At 40.8% G+C, this 17,938-nt stretch overlaps 1 protein-coding gene across 5 annotated transcripts in view; it reads right to left on the bottom strand.

Annotated features, from left to right (window-relative positions):
* Positions 1-17,938, bottom strand: part of plppr5b (phospholipid phosphatase related 5b) — a 153,055-nt gene that overhangs the window by 25,385 nt on the left and 109,732 nt on the right. For all 5 annotated transcript variants that reach the window (XM_031300152.2, XM_031300149.2, XM_035998235.1 and 2 more), the window contains one exon: positions 16,003-16,253. In XM_031300152.2, the coding sequence (XP_031156012.1) occupies positions 16,003-16,253 (251 nt within the window). The remainder of the gene's footprint in view (positions 1-16,002; positions 16,254-17,938) is intronic.

Raw genomic sequence — 17,938 nt, 5'->3', positions numbered from 1 at the left:
CATCATTTTTAACTATCCACCAGCAGGTTGCTAGTGCCAACCAACATTAGCAATGTCAGAATATTTACCTGGACATTTCCCTGAGCTATTGTCATTCAAATAAATCATATTCCTTACATCGAAATACGTCCACAAATGGCAATTGACCAAGGAGTGAGAATCTATTAACCAGAAAGAGTCAGGCAGTAGACTCAGTGCCTGTTAGCCTGTGGATATTGTTCCTGCTGCCTGTGGAGTTTAGCGGAACTCACTGCTATTTGGTTAATAGTTTTTTTTTTTTTTTTTATACAAATGTTAACAATTGTATGGATGTAAATGCTTTTATCATCTCCAGTTCATATCTTATTTCTGCTACTGTCAACCACTGTCACTGTACAACATACATACAAGTTGCTAGATTGTTGTCTGTTTACTGAAGCCTAGAGCCTAACATTTTGGAAGGGTAATTAAGTTTAAATTCATTTACTTCCACTGAGTACCAACACACTGGTGGTCTGGCAGTATCCTCAAAATACTGGAAACATTCTAAAGTTTGACATAGTTAGAGGTAGCAACACAACACTCTTTCCAGCACAATTTTGCATTCATTATGGTCAATATCAAAGACATTGGCTCAACAAATGTTAGCTTCATTCAAAAACCTACAGGCGTCTATATCAGCCTAAGAAAGTGCTGAATGCTGCCTGGATAACCCTAGTTCTCTGAGTACGATGAGTGAAATCTCTCATTATGAGAAACCATAATGAGGGACCATAATCCATGGTGAAGCATTGGAACAAATGCTTTGAAAGAGAACCCCTACTGATCAAAATGTACCATTGTGACTGTATGTAACTAACGTCCCTATGCAGCAATGCATGCATGCACCAATGTTTAAAGTAGTAATAATAAGACCACCCAGGATTAATGGCCTGAATGTCTAATGTAAGCCAAGCTGTCATTTTACAACATTAGGTTGTTAGTTATATTTTGCACATTCATTTTCAGGCATCTTCACTTTAGGTGCTGGTTGAGAATGTAGGCTGCAGAGCTAGTTAGGGATTTTAGCCGCTCACATATAAGACACTGTGTTGCAATGCACAATAACTTACTTTCAACCCCGACACTGGGAATAAAGGGCTCAAAGAAACATATTTCTAAAAACAACTAATGCTTTCAGAATCATTTGAAAGATGTTATGATCACATAGAAATTATACACACAGTGGCTTTAAGTATACACCCTCAACATTTTCACTTAAAGGAGTTTAACATTCATCATTCACTGATGTACACATGAATGATCGTCTGGTCTTTCCTGAGAGAAATCGTCTGGTGCACAGGAAGACATATTCTGGGCTGTTTTGAATACGCATAGAAATATATAAGCAGTGATATCCAACATGGCTGAACAGACAAATCAAACAACACTGCCATCAGAAATTCAAACCTAAAGAGAAGTTGTAAAGAGAAGATGTCAGAGTGCAGTGCAGCACCGCCCACACTGTCAGATTAAAAATACCACGGCAACAAACTGAACCAAAGCAGGGGAATGAAAAACAGACTCTCACAGCTGGATAGAACTCCTCCAGACAAACACAGTCAACACAGACTCTGTCAGTGTATAAATGCCACATTGTGTAATCAATACCCAACAATGGCCATTGATATGCACACTCTCCATGCATAGTGCAACCACCACGATCCACTCTCACAACAACAACTGTTTCGAGGTGGCAAGCCCACATGTTTTCGGGGAAGCCCACATGCTTGAACTATGCTACATGGAATTATGTGAATTTAGAATCTGGAATTTGCAGCAAAGCAAGCCTAAGGCAAAATTTCAACCCGTTCTCACTCCCAACTCGTAAAATACGGACGCTTGGTCAGTTACTCTCAGCGTCAGACACAAAGCAAAAATCCCCCTTTAGCGTCTGTATGGAACGCAACGGGTATAGCAGCAGCTCCACCCCACCCACCATCTTTTCCTTAACCTAACTGTCCCATTCTTGTGCCGCATGTCAGTCAGTATACGTCCTGACCCAGAGCGTCAAAAAGTGCCGTCAAGAGTCCCGACGCTAAAGGAGACTTTTAGCGTGAATAACAAACGCCAAAGGCACGCGATGGGAGAGTGAGAATGTGTTGTAAATTTACATTGCTAGGTTTTGGTTTTTAAGCGGATTTTTGAGACAAAAGCATGCACACGTTTTTATCTCCAGTAGAAGAACTAATCTCCGTTTAAACTAAAACACCCAAACCTCATATCTCATTAACATTCTGGTATACTGAGCATGCGAGTGCCAGGAGGAATGTGTACTCCGCCCGTTGATGGTAGTTGCCATGGTAACGTTAGTAGCTTAGTCTCAGAGACCAAGCCATCATGACTAAATCGGGCGGCGAAATATTGGCGTCAGTGTCGGTGTTGCCAAAGGTCTCTGTTTGCGGCCGTTGAGACTGCAACACAACCCGCAGATTCCAAACCAAAACGGGTCAGACGGGTTTCCAGATGTCTCCGGTTTAGGGGCTCAGAAATGCCAGAGCAGGGGAAATGAGAGGGGGAAACGTAGCAGAAGATATTCCTTTTTAAACCAAAACGCCAGAGCAGGGGGAATGAGAGGGGGAAACGTAGCAGAAGGTATTGGTTTTTAAACCAAAACATAGCAATGTAAATGTAGCCTAAAGCCACCGACACGTGATACACAGTAAAAGGGCTAGCCTTGGCGTAGCGCGGTGCTCCGAATTGCCGCTGGGAGCTGCGCTCAAAGTTAAAATTATTTCAACTTTGACTTTGTTGCCGCTGAACTTTCAAGGGGCAACCAATTCCAGAAGCAATGATTACGTATACCTGCGCTGCGCTTCGCCTCTTAAGCCTAAGGCATATTAAGCTCCACGAGCAAATTTTAAACAGGAATTAGTGCATCCATGTTTCTATTAATAATATTTAAAGGTGACATTTATTATGCAAAATGAACTTTGTCATAGGTTTCCCACATAAATGTGTCCCCAGTGTGTCCAGAGACCCCAAAGTGTGAGAAAAGACCATCCTCTCTCTTTTTCTGCTCTATCTATCAGAAATATTTTGTAACAACAAGGGTGCATGGGCCATAGATCCACCTCCAGCTAGGTGACCATCCCCGCCCACAGAGTACCTGCTGAATCTACTCTCGCGGTCCGCCATTGTAATTTTCCTCGCTATCGCCGACCTGGTAACACGGCACGAGCAAAGCAGCTACTTGTTCTGTTTGTTGGCTGCAAGTCTCGAAGAACTCCTCGAATAGCATTTGGGATTTCTTTTTATAATTTTGTCTGTCCTGTGAATCTTGTGGTGTTATGAACAGCATTTTCTTTTGATAAAAACAAGTCTTAAATCAACACCAAAGATTCTTTTGTACCTTAAAATAATATTTCCAAAATCGTTTCAGTTGGTCATCAACTCTTAACAGGGTGAACAGCACTTCTGCATTCGCTTTGCAGCCCTCTATCGGCTATAACCGCACTATGCAAGTTTGCCAGATCGGTTAGTGGATCTGTAGTTCGAATGACAGCGGTAATGGACGATACCGCTTCCAACCTGTAGGGGGACAAAAGAGGAAAAGTGCTTTGGTGTTGCTTTAAGTACAACTTCTAATGCCGTAGAACTTCCTATTAGTCACATACAACATTATTTTACCCATAAAATAAACTGTTAGCGACAAGGTAACTCTGTTTAACTGGCTACACCCAAGGGAACAGGCTAGTTTTGAACCATTCCCTGGTTAAAACACTTATTTCCAATTAAAAACCAAGGTGAGCATATGCAACTCCACTGCATTGCAAAATTAAGTAGACTCAACTACAGCAAGAGTGGTAGCTCAAATGAGTCAGAAGGTAGTTCTGTAATGTAATTAATATTTACAGTGGGCAATTTAGTTAATGTTTGCTGTCCTTTTCACTTCCCATCAATGGTAAACTGGACTTGTTTTAAACCTGTGTAATGTGTTGTGATTTAATGCTTCTGCACTAGAGAATAAAATGATTTCATAGCCAATAGGAATGAGCCACAAAAATGCAACAACAACATCTAGGTTGTTAAAAAAAAGGATGCAGGGACATTTTTGGGACCCAATTATTCATACTTGCTCTTGGTTGCAGCTAAAAATGACACGACCTTACAGTGTAGTTTCAGGCCAGAACATTACAATACGTAATTCCAAGTCTTTAGGTTACTGAATGGGGTAATTACAGCCTCATTTCGATAAATCCTCGCTGCAGCGGATGCTTTATGGCTGTGTTTGGCCCTGGCAGTGCTGTAATGACAGACACAATGAGAGTTTGAAGAGGAGTCGCATCATCTCCTCAGAGCTGCAGGGTGTGTGTGTGTGTGTGTGTGTGTGTGTGCGCGCACGCACTGTTCACAAACAATGGCCTTTGCTAAATGACCTAGATAACAGAAGCAGTCTGCTCTCCCTCTATCGCGCGGGGAGTTGCCGAAGGTCCAAAGCCGTGCATCCTTCGCTCATGGGCACTTGGGCAGACGCCGGCTCTCTGACACAGAAAATCAAAGCAATCAGAGCATCAGCTAGAATCGGGAGCCTTTGTGGAAAATTTTTCATTTGTGTGTTGTGCTGAAAAGATAAAGCCACAGCGAGTCACACTCTCTGTGGATTCAAACATTCACGCATGTCGGACTGCTGACCAAAGGGAGATGGAATGCTACAAAGGAGGATATGTTTTTATTTTTGTGAGGACATTCACACTCCATTGTACAAAAATAAAAGAATGCACTGCAAAAAAAGTTATTTTGGTTTATAGCCAGACACGTCACAGAGCTCTCATAGAAGCAGAAAAGCAACTATACTCACTGTTGTGAATTTAGTATTTATTTCTATTTTATGGTGTATTCCTCCTTTTAAGTCTACTTAAGTCTTAAGTATTTCATGTCTATATGCTTTTTTTGGTTTAAACGTATAACCAACAGTGTAGCAGAACACTACGTACCGATTTATATGTGTACTGCAAGTACAAGGGAACAAGATGTTAGATAGTTAGGGAATAAGGGGGTAACAATAACTTACACATTGAGTATTTTTAACGACCATGTCTCGATTTTAATATTATAAAGAACATCTTGTGACTATCTTTGAGAGCACACAGATCATTAACAAGCTTCCACAGTTGTATTATTGTATTACTGAAAAAACAATAAAAACATTGTTAAAAAAAGAAAAAGAAAAAAAGAATCTTCCACAGAGGTTTGAGGTTTTCGTGTTACGTGTGATCACTTTTGGATGCAAGTTGAAACTGTCTGAAGGTACTGTTACTGTCAGAGACTCTCAACAACGTTTTTCAATGTGTCAGTTACACTGGGACCAATCATCTTCTACAACTGCCTTGGCTGTGAGATGAACACTGCCGGTTTCAGTTCAACTGTATTTACTGTAGAAACCGTACTCCATAACAACAAGGAGTGTAACTGTGTAACAACACTGTCCATACACAACAATATGGACCACCTACCTAGTAGTCCACGACGTCCCACTTCTGGGATTTTTCAGGTGCCACAGGAAATTCCCCCGGATGTCTTTCATTTCGGCCGCATGTCCGTCCCCTTCCTCTTTCTTTGTGTTGGTGTTCTAACCTCTGGTGGATTTATGAGGACTATGGTTAACTGCTCCTCAGATCTCTGCAGGGTAAATCCAGACAGCTAGCTAGACTATCTGTCCAATCTGAGTTTTCTGTTGCACGACTAAAACAACTTTTGAACGTACACACGTTCCACCAAAACAAGTTCCTTCCCGAGGCTATTTTGCAGAGGCACTGTGGCTCAGTGCGGTGCTTAGCACCGCCCAAGACAATGGTGATTGGGTTAAAGACAAGCCAATAAACCAGAGCACGTTTTTCTCTCATCCAGGAATGTGGACTGTGGAATGTGGACTAGCCAGACCTTCCTCTGCAGCGCTGTAGAGGAAGCAATGCTAGACTACCTTCTACGTAGGCTACGCGTGTCCTGGTACACTGTGAGTTCAAAACACATCATTGTAAATTAGGAAGAACGATGCTGCAGGGTGTCAGCTAAAGCGTTATGTTGACAACACCAAACACCAGCAGCTTTTTGTTTACATTCAACATGACGGCCATATATATATATATAGACATATATGTTATATGTAAGGGTGCTCCGATCAGGATTTTTGGGGCCGGGTCTATTTGAAACCTTCTATTTATCATGTCATATTTATCATATATTAATTTTAATATTCTTAACAACAATGCATAAGTATTAAAATTAACAGAAGATAATGTATTGTGAATTGTCAACGGTTTACTTTTATTGACAGGAAACATTCCACTTCCTCTGTTAGAAACACACCTTAAACAGCTTAGAGCTTAACATATAGCTAAAGCCTTATTTGGAATAAATTACAAAAAAAACTGTCAGTGTGTTCTGAGCAGGGTGGGGCCACTTAAATTTTTTACCAGCCACTTTTTCCAGAATTCAAATTTATAAAAGAGAGTGCACTATCATATTTTGAATTGCTTTATTAAATTATGTTTTATTAATAATACATATTTTATTAATATAATGTATTTATTATGTGTCAGTAGCTTGTTGATCTTTACATTGGAAGTTAATGTCCTATCCTGGCCTGGGACACATTCATACGGTTTGATAAAGGACTTATTGGACTTTAACTTATCATTGATTTTACAATAACGAGTGTAGCTCATGGATGTATTAAGTGTAGCTGTCCTCAATTTAGGTCATCCTGTAGTCTCATCTCCGGTTTTTCCTGCATCGTGTGTGTGTGTGTGTGTGTGTGTGTGTGTGTGTGTGTGTGTGTGTGTGTGTGTGTGTGTGTGTGTGTCGTCAGTTTAAAACGGCAGCAGCTTTCAAGCGACTGAAACATCGTTACAGTCTACATTGACGTTAAAATGTAAACAGGTTGGCAGGATGGTCTGAAATGTTTTGCACGGTCTTTCGCTGTACGTTTGGTCAATGCGCCACTTGTTTGAAAAGTACCTTCTCTTTTTCTTTACTTCGCCCTCAACAGCTTGTACGTCCATAGCTACTGCTGACTCCGCGGCGGGCCTCTTAACACCGGGGATATGTCGCCACATTTTTTAACATATAATTTTCCTTTCGTCTGTACCTCAGCTCAGCTAGCTAGCTAGCTAGTTACACGGCGGCGTCCCGGACTAGCGCTGAAAACTAGCTACTCGACTGGTCAAAGCCCCGGCTGTGAACGGTTTCATTTCCTGTAAGTTCTTCACAATAAAAGTCCTCCGTTATTTTCGTATTTGAATGTTTTTATTATGAAGCAGCAAAATCCGGAAATGTTAGGGATTCATTAGCAGTAACGTAACGTGATTCCTATAGGCATTGTGCATTGTTACTTAGCAACAGCATTCTTTGACAAAATCTGGTTGATGTGTAACTTAGCTGCGTATAGAACATTTTCTCACGAGTAGTGCGTCATCTGATCGGCCTATCTGATCGGCCTTTATGGAGACCACCGATCAAACTATTTAAAGCCTTTATCGGCCAATAACGATCGGTTCCCGATCAATCGGAGCACCCTTAGTTATATGTTATATATATGACATGTTATAACAATTTATATTTGTTGCTAAGCTGAGTGGATTGCTGCCAAACCAAATTGTGTTGTATTTAACATGCAATGACAATAAAGCATCTATCTAACGAGATCAGTTTTCTTGCACAGCACAGACATCAGGTTATTGTTATAATAGTAAAAGTAACTAGTCAGTATTCTTTGTTAAATGCACATTTACCTACATCACTGTAAATGTCCTGTGTTAGCCAGAGGCTAATTTTCAACTGGCCAGATGTTACATTAGCTATTAGAACAACAATAAAGACACTACAATTAGAAAAGGAGAAAGCTGAACATGTAGCAGCTGAATAGGGATGCAACGATTATAGATTTTGTTGGTACGATTATATTCTGAAAAATGCCTGTACCCGGCTCACAGTCACCTATTGGCAGCTAAACAACTGCTGCTGGTAGCCGGCGTCCTGGAGCTCTGTAGAGGCTAAATACAACCAGCAACTGCTGCTCACATTTTATCATTCTATTCATAATATATAATCACGATTATTATGCAATAAGTAATTTCACTGCTAATGTATGGTATGTAATTACATGAACGCTCTAGATTTTAATGTGCTATTTATTGCTGCCTTTTGAAACAGAAATAACACATTAACAGTTTTGAATGTTTTGAAAATGATTATATGATCAATCATCAACCTTTTTATTTAAATTCATCTAAAAAGATTAGAGACTAGAGGTGAGTCACATCACAAACAAAGGCCAAGTTGGCAACAACAGTGCTATCCTTTTGGTCCTCAAAAAGCTAAAAACGGCCCTGCTAGCTGGTGTTTCTAAAAGTTGGAGGAGCTGCTAGACAAGATGCACCTGTCACAGGGAGATGCACAGCATGTTGCCAAGGAATAAATGTGATAGAGAGATCTCTTTGCAGCCTTATGTCCCATAGGGGATGAAGAAGAGTAAGTAAGTAACGCTGTGATTGAGCTGTTGCAGAGTTTTGCCTCTTAATGTAATGCTATTGTCAGAGCACTCACTGTAAATGCAAAGGTCAGCTCCTGACTCATTAGCTGTTAACTGTAACGTTACCATTAACCTTAAACAGGCTAACGTTAGCAAACTGGTAACGTTAACAAGCTAACAAACACTTAACAACAACGTTAACAAACAAAAAAGTCGATAGTAAGCTTACCAATTTGGGTTGAATTCCCCGTTGCAGCTGCAGCTGTTGTGAGGTCAGGAGCTGGCTATGCTCTGTTTTCCTGGTGTTTGCTAACTTTATGTAACGTTAAAAAAATAGCAGCAGTAAGTTATCCCACCACTGGGACACCGTTGTAAATCACTCTGACAGTCAATACTCGCGGTGACCGGACCGGTGCCTGATGTGCCGTGTGTGTGCGCAAACGCGAACGTTTAGTAGGTTTAATAAGAACTGCACACACTGCTACACATAACGTGCAGCCAGTTTACGCTCGGTGTAGTGGAGCTTTTACGATTAATTAACCGTGACTGTTTAAAGCGTGGTTTATAGTGAAATCGGTTAACCGCTGCATCCCTACAGCTGAACAGGAAGAAAAGCTTAAGTAAGGCAAGCAAAGTGCAAAGTAGGACATGCACAATGCAAGCGATTAATATCAATGTTAAGCAGACAAGCAGTTAAAATATGACAACGTATAATCACATTACATTACAGAAGACAGGTAAGACCACAGACAACACAATCTGACACACACACACACACACACACACACATACACACACACACACACACACACACACACACACACACACACACACACACACACACACACACACACACACACACACACACACACACACACAAGCCAATGGTAAAGGTAACAGTTGCTATAGTGCTTTTCTGTTTGTATTGTGTGTGTATAATAATATAATATCACAACAGAAGTTGTCTGAGTGGGGTCATTAAATGTGCTAATACAAAACATCACCCAGTGTGGATCCACAGTGGAGACTCATGTGGTTAGTTACACTAATACACAGATGACACCTGCTTATTATCGTGTAACTAGTCTGGATCAATGGAAGTACATTTCCAGGATAAATGACTGACATCCTGTGCATGGCTCACACGCAGGATGTCCTTCACCTTCCGCTCTCTGTGTGTTGCCGTTGTCTAACTCCGTTGTCTTCAGGAAACAACAACAAACTAGCAAGCTACATGCTGAAAATGAAGAAAATTTGGATGGTGCAACAAGGCAGGCCTGCTTGGTTCTTTCGGGGAATGATTGTAAAGATTTACAAAGAATATGTTTAGGGCATTTCCTCTCTAACTGGGACGTTTTGGGACCGATTGGTGGGATTGCTGTGGACGAAGTACACACGGCTAAGAGCCAATGAGGTTTAACCATGTATGCAGCTAATTTAAATAGCTCACATTACTGTATTGTGTCAGCAGTTAACTTCATTTAATATTGTATGTGGCATTTTCTTTTGTGGGGTGCAAATGTTCCACCAAAAAAGTTCCTTCCAGAGACCATTTATCAGAGCCACCGTCAAGATAAATGTGATTGGTTTAAAGAAATGCAAACAACCCAGAGTGTTTTTTTCCTCCTATCTCAGAATGCATCTGTGGTGCTGCCAGACCTTACTCCACAGCGCCGTGGAGCTGCCAATGCGAAACTATCCTGTAACAAACTGATTATGAACATTAGGTATAATATACGGTTTATATTACATAAGGGTGAAAAGTAGTTATTAACTCATGACCTACACCATCGTACTGATAAGTTGAACATCACAGCTCCAACAGACAGAAAACTAGTTGAGCTAGTATAAGCTGGTTAGTGCTGAATCTGTATACTAATGTTATACCATTCAAAACACTGCTGACAGGCTGTGTTCCCTCACAATGTGACTCAGCCGGCCCTCCGAGCCTGTACAGCAACTGGATTATATAAGAGTGGCACACAAGACATTTTACTACCTCTAAATTAAATTCCCCCAACTGCTATTTTTGTCTTTAATAATTCATTGCAATTTCCTTGTCTCCTCACTTGTGACTTTGTTTGTGACTTTATGTTCTGTCAATACAATATTTATTTATTTTGTTGTATATAGCATTCAGGTTTTGTTTCATTTGTATATAGAATAGCAATTTCACAACAGATTACACTAATAGGATTAAAAAGAAGGGAAAACAACAAACTGTGATATAGTCGTGTGTGTTTGCACCTACAGCATATATGCTTGTTTGCAAAAGTCTTCACATGTCGAATGGAATGCATAATTTCGGCGGCACGCCTGAGCCTGCCAGGCTTCTGTGTGAATTTTGGCTAAAACATAGGATGAAGAATGACCTATTTGGAGCTTCTTTCAAAGCTCCATCTTCCGTGAAACTTGTCACTGTAACTTGTTTTGATTTCACAGGAAGAGGGAGAAGTTAGCTAAGCTAACCCAGTTTTCTTGTATTTCTGAATCATTGTGGGTGTTTTTCAAAAGTTATGAATCCGAAGGCTTGGAATAGGTTACTTGCATTAGTAACTGTTTATATTCATACTTTAGATGCTTACCTACTAACATGTAAATACATAGTCAAAAGTAAAATAGTATGGACCCCTGACATAGTATCTGTAGTATTCTGTAGACACGATTTGGGATCAGTCCTCCAGCTTCAGTAAGGGGATAGCAGTGCAGATTCCTCCAGCCATGCTCAAATCTGACGTGTGCGGGGAGACAGTATCTGTATCTGGGATCTATAACTGGGCCTTACATAATACAATCAAGTGAGAAACTAATCAGAGAGTTAAATGTGATAATCGTATTAGACATCAGAGAGATTACATGCAAGGTCACACACAGTAAGTCCTGCAGTGGAACAGCACAGTGCTCAGATGACACAGGAGGAGGGTCAGGGAGAGGATGTTGAAGCATCTAGCCCTATCTCACTGACCTCACAGCATTAGTGTTTGTTTCACTGGACTCAAGTCTTACTGAAGGCTTATCACTGTTTATCTGAAAGGTTTCTTCACTTTAAACTACTGTGGCTGATATACTGGTAGCTACATGGTGCAATTTTCTGGGGGGGATGCGTAAGATTTCCCCCCTTTCTGGTCTACATATACGTATTTTAAACTAAGTAAGGTGCTGTATGGCACATAGTGTCATAGAAGTTGCTGGTTGTATTTAGCCTCTACAGAGCTCCAGGATGCCGGCTACCAGCAGCAGTTGTTTAGCCGCCAACAGGTGACTGTGAGCTGGCTACAGGCACCGCCAGATGACGCTCCTTTCAGGGACCGTGGTAGTGGAGTTTAGACAGAAAAAGTGAGCGTCATGCTGCGATGACAGTTAAGTTGAGGCACTAAAACGACTTGTTAAGTTTAGGAGAAAGATTATGGTTTGGATTAAAACACTCCCGAGGAAAGAACGAGTGAACTCTGCTCTCCGGCTTGAAAGTGCTGTGTTTTTATGTTGACACCCACGTTGCGCTATTTCATTTTGAGATTACATTCCACTGGATATTGAAGTTCTTAAATACGTGTTTGGGCATGGCTGGCCGAGTGGCACTTTATCTATGGTATTGAAAGAGGGATTTAATTCTTGCATGTTCTGTTTTGTTGGGCATGATCAAAAAACATCCACCCCCCTCTGCTTTTTTTCACAAATCGCACCCTGGGTAGCTTTATTACACACTACACAGCCACATTCACAGTTCTGAGCACTTGAACTTAGACAGAGAAGACAGTTTTTAAAAAGGTATTTAGTGAGAGCTAATTACCAAATATTAGCATGCTAACATGCTAAACTAACATGGTGAACAATGAACATGGTTAATAAACAGCAGGATGTTATATGCAACTTTATTGTTGGTCCAACACGTTTCAGCTTAAAATAAACACTTGCACAAATTGCTATGTATATAGGTGTCTTCAAATATAAAACCTAAGCTAGAATAGGATAAATATGAAGGATTTTATTGTCTGCAAAAACTAAAACTGTTGTTTACATGATACCATGCCCAGTTGTGCATGAGTGAAGAGTTTTTGTTGGGGTTTTATGAGTATTTAATAATTATATTATAATTATAGCAAATTATTTGACAGTATCACATGTACAGAACAATGGCACCTCCAGCAAAGCCACGATATGCACAAATACAAAAACAAACCAAGTATTTTCCCCTTCTAGGGTTCACCACTTATTTTGTAATTTTATTTTATTTTTTTTATAAACTGGTCAAATTGTTTCCAGATTTTCTCATGCACCCCCAATTAGTTTTTTAATATACTGTATATGTCAGTCTCTTCATTGACATATATTGCGCCATATTCTTTTTTTTTAAAGATTTTTTTGGAGTATTTTCGGCCTTTATTTTGACAGGACAGCTGAATACATGAAAAGGGAGAGAGAGGGGGAATGACAGCAGCAAAGGGCCGCAGGTTGGAGTCAAACCCAGGCCCGCTGCGTCGAGGAGTAAACCTCTATATATATGGGCGCCCACTCTACCAACTGAGCTATCCGGACGCCCATTGCGCCATATTCTTGATCCAATCACCAATTGTAGGTGCCTCCGTTTTCTTGCGATTTGCCTGTAGTATAGCAAAATCCATAGATTTATACTCTTGGGGTTTCAGATTCAGATTTGTTCTTAAATATTTTATTAATCCCAATTGTCCGGATCCGTCCCACATCCTGGCTGCTCTGTCCTGCTGCTTGTACATTCTGCATCTCTACTGTGGCTAATGGAGAAGTAACCTGAGTATCTGCCTCTCATAGACTCCCACTTCCATGCATGGCTAGCCAACTGAGGATACTATCCAAAATACATGCACAAAGGCTTGGATGTTTCTCTATCTTAACATGTTAACAATTTGGCCATACCTTATTTAAAGACGCATTGAGCATTCATCACTGATTTTGACCTCCAACATTTAACTCCTTATGGTGATCACAGCTCCAGAGTGTGAAAGCACTTACATAACCTTTTACTGTAGATCAAGGTTGAGGTTTGTTTTCTACTCATGACACACATTCAGCCAACCACACATAGACTCTAACAACTCCCACTCAAAGCAGTGCAGATTGTGATAGCATATCTCACTGAAAATAACGTGAAAACTGAACAGAAATTGTGAGATGTCCTGGAATTCGACCCCCTTCCTGTATCCTGTATCTAAAGCCGGTGGGTCAACAGCTGAACCAGCTGCTTTTAAAATGATGTTCCAGCATTCTGTGTGCATAAGCAGTTTGGGCTGAATATTATTTGCATAAGTATACTAACATTCTCAAACTCACAGAAAAGAGACATTTGGGAGAAAGAACTGGAATTGCAAAATGCTACTTAGGTCTGCCTTCCTGTATAATCTGTCTTGGCAGCCGTGCAATAACTAGAAAATAGAATTACTTCAACATCATTTTACTCATCTTTTGAGCCATTACCTGAGCGACATTCAGCACCTATAAATCAACACACTCATTCAATACTGTAATTTGGCTGCAATCTTCTCTGTTAGCAGAGCTTTACCCAAAATACCCATGCCTTTGTTTTGAAGACAATTTAAAGTAATGTTCAACATTTTGCGAAATACGCCTATTGTCATTTTTCTGAAAGTGAGATGTTCTGATTGATATCACTACCATATCTAAACATGGAGCAAGAGCCAGGAAGCAATTAGCTTAGCTTAGCATAAAGACTGGAAGCAGGGGGATCAGCTAGCCTGGCTCTTAGGTCTGAGTTTTATAGCCACAAGTTATATCATTTGTGATAACATTATTTGGGCTGTCCTTAACTAAAGAAATTCTCAGTCGACTAACACTCATGATTTTGTCGACTAATTGTTTAGTTGATTTAATCGACAGATCTGTAAAACTGAGTTTCTCCACAAAGAATTTTCTTGGAAATGAGTCATTCAGCATGAAAAAAAAATCATAAAAATGACTAATGGACTAAACAAAGCTTAGTCAACTAAGACCAAAAGGACTGATTAGTCGACTAACCAACTAAGAGGGGGCAGCCCTAAACATTACAGTATACTCTCCAAAGTAATTGGCCAACTGCTTACAAGCAGTCAGATGATCAGACATGTCAGAAACAAGTTCATCTGCATGATCTAAACTGCTTTATTTAGAGGTCAAACTGAAAGTGATTGCAAGTGAAATAATACTTATACTCTATTATGTTATAGCACAAGAAACCTGTGTGAGCACAAGTACAGATGAAAGATCAAGGGGCTGCCAACTGTGATGTTTTCACAGTTTGGGTCATAATTTCACTGTCTGCCTTTGTTTTCTCTTCTGCATGAGTTTATCCAACCCGTGGCTTTGTTTCCAACCTGTGTTCCCAGCTCTCAGTAGTTTATAGGGATGGGTATCGTCACTGTTTTCAAGAATAGATTTGATTTACATGGTCACAATTTGATTTGATTTCTGATTCGATTCCACAGCGATTGAATATTTCAGTTACAATAGCAATTTTTCTTGGGTATGAAAGAGATTCTCAGAGAATGAACGCTTTTGTACAAGGGGCCCTCTAACCTGCTGCATTATTAGTTAACATTGAGAATTGACCCTAAATGTACTTTTATTTAACATGAACACACTACAGCAGTCAACACAATAAAGTGCAACTGACTCTACAGTCTACAGAACACATTGTACTTTCTTTAGTGCAGAGATGGTATACCTAAAGCCATACATGCTGAAAATGGCCGTGCTGGTTTTTCCCTCGCCAACATGCAGCCTAACTTTGGAGCTTTATTTGTGTTTCCAACAGGCTAGTATGAAATGGTTTGTACCAATGGATGTCGTAGGTTGTCTGGCGTCATGCGACACCGATACCGTCACTCTAAAATGGAGCCCGCTACAGCCTTCTAAAGCTCAGGTCGATCCAGAATCCATCATATTACAAACAGCTGGTCGAAATGGCAGAGTTTTAGACAGAGGCTCAACGACCACCCGAAAGCACGGTATCGTTTTGTGGTCAAGCGAGATAGAGAGTGACTGAAGACAGGGAGTGAGCCGAGCGGCATTAAAAAAAGCTGTTTTAGCCGAAAAATGTTAAAATGTTACAAATGTAACTGTAGCAAGCATCTCTCTATCACTGACATTATCAATATTCATATATAGATGAAACAAATGATATATCCAGCTACAAAAAAGCCTGAAAGTTGGAAGTTAGAACGGAAGTACAGAGAGTTGTTGCTATGGAGATGATACACCGTCTCGTCTCGTCTCATTGGTGTGAATTGGCAGGTTTTAGAACGCTGCAGGCTGACGCGTTGCAAGTAGTTGCAAGTTTCGACTCCTCTCGTCGCATCTTTGGTCTGAACTGGACTTAAAACATTGATCTCAGGATTTTATGATATTGGATCATTCAAATGATGATCGATTTGAATCGGAAAATTAATTTTTAAAACCCAGCCCTAGTAATTAACCAAGAATAGGTGTATTTTGAATCTGACACAGAGTGAGAGCCATAATGGAGGAGCGGAGTAACTCACAGCCAGGTAGAGTGCAGCGTAGACACTGAGTGCGGCCTCCTTGGATGGGAAGGTCTTGCGGGCGCGCAGGATGTCATCCTGGTTTCCCGTGCAGGCCTCCTGGTGGCTGATATAGCGTAGGGCCTGCTGGCAGCCCAGCGCTGTGTAGTTGGGCTTACAGACCGTCAAGAAGTAGGGGGCCAGGTTCCCCGTCACTACCTGGCCTGCATTAACAAAGATGTCAACGGTGAAGAGGCCAAAGGTGTAGACTCCTGGGAATAAAAAAGATGATGTTTAGAGGGACACAGGAGACCGCTGGAGCTGCCGTTAACGGCAACGTTTGTGAAGGTAGAGCTGATTAAAAAGACTGAGCTGTGCCATCTCAGTTACTGATATCATGAACCGCATCAATTGAATTAAATTTTATTTATAGTATCAAATCACAACAGGAGTTAACTGAGGACACTACAGTTAGAGTAGGTCTAGACCACACTCTATAATTTACAAAGATGCAACAATTTCCCCCCAAGAGCAAGCACTTGTGGTGAGGAAAAACTTCCTTTTTACAGACAGAAACCTTGGACAGACCCTGACTCTCTGCCTCTGCCGGTTCGAACACAGAGACACTGATACAGATATAGAGAAATATGATTCATAATAATTATAGCAATTGGTATGATGAACAGTGGCAATTATAGTAACAATAAAGATAATAGAACTATGACTAGAAATAATAGTGGTAGCAGTGCAGGGCGTAGCAGGGTGTCGAGCAGGATCATGGCAGCAGCTGCAACCATAATCCAGGTGCCACCACAATCCAGGGCGCAGCAGGGCATCGAGTTTAACATGCAAAGGTTTATCCGTCAAAGTTCAGTTCACCTCTGAGATCCATCAGCCTCCACACAAACTAATATTATATTAGCCTGCGGAGGAAGGTCAGGTTAGTCCACACAGCATTCCGGGATGGGAGAAAAACTGGTTTATTGGCATTTCTTTAAACCAATCCCAATCGTCTTGGGCAACGGTGCCTCTGCAAAATAGCCTCGGGAAGGAACTTGTTTTGGTGGAACATGCGTACGTTCAAAAGTTGTTTTAGTCGTGCAACAGAAAACTCAGATTGGACAGATAGTCTAGCTAGCTGTCTGGATTTACATCAGAGATCTGAGGAGCAGTTAACCATAGTCTTCATAAATCCACCGGAGTTCAGAACGCCAACACATAGAAAGAGGAAGGTAACGGACATCCGGCCTAAAATGAGGGACATCCGGTGGAACCTCCGGCGGCACCTGAACAATCCCATAAATGAAACGTTGTCCATATAGACTAGTAAGATGCTGAAATTGATGTGTGTTATTGAAGTGGCTGAACTGCTGTCAATCCCCATAGGCACCAATGTTAAAAAATCCAAACTTCACAGCAGAAATAAACATGTTCACAGCCTGGTACAAAAATGTGGTCTCTATAGCTGAATTCAACCTTCATGACAACTGTACATATAACTCACCCATTTAAATTATATTAAAGCTGCACGCTGTTACTTATCTATGGGTTACAGCTGCTCCGAAGTCGGTGTTCTGTATTTTGGATGAATGACTGCAGGGTGCAACTCCACTATTACCGGCCAATCTACACCTTACCCTTTAGCTGACTGCTATCCTCCTACGTTATTGAAATCTTCATGTAGAGGGAAAGGTTAGCTAACTGATTACAAGCTCAAGTTGCTCCAAGGCTGTTTTGGTTAATTGATCTGTTTGTTCACTGCAGGTGAAACATGTTTAATTGAGTGAACTCAAATACAGTAAAAGAAGCTCATGAATTGTTTTCCTGCCGTGGTGTCACGGTGAGTCACTTTCGACTCAGACAGCGGTGTCAAACACTGTTTGGAAGTAGCAATTATTTTATTATCCCACACAATGATGGGTGGCATTTCAAATGGTCCATTCTGTAACAAAGGCTG

Source organism: Sander lucioperca, chromosome 23 (assembly GCF_008315115.2).
Source record: "Sander lucioperca isolate FBNREF2018 chromosome 23, SLUC_FBN_1.2, whole genome shotgun sequence".
In the NCBI taxonomy this organism is placed as follows: domain Eukaryota; kingdom Metazoa; phylum Chordata; class Actinopteri; order Perciformes; family Percidae; genus Sander; species Sander lucioperca.
This window is presented reverse-complemented; position numbering and strand designations above follow the sequence as displayed.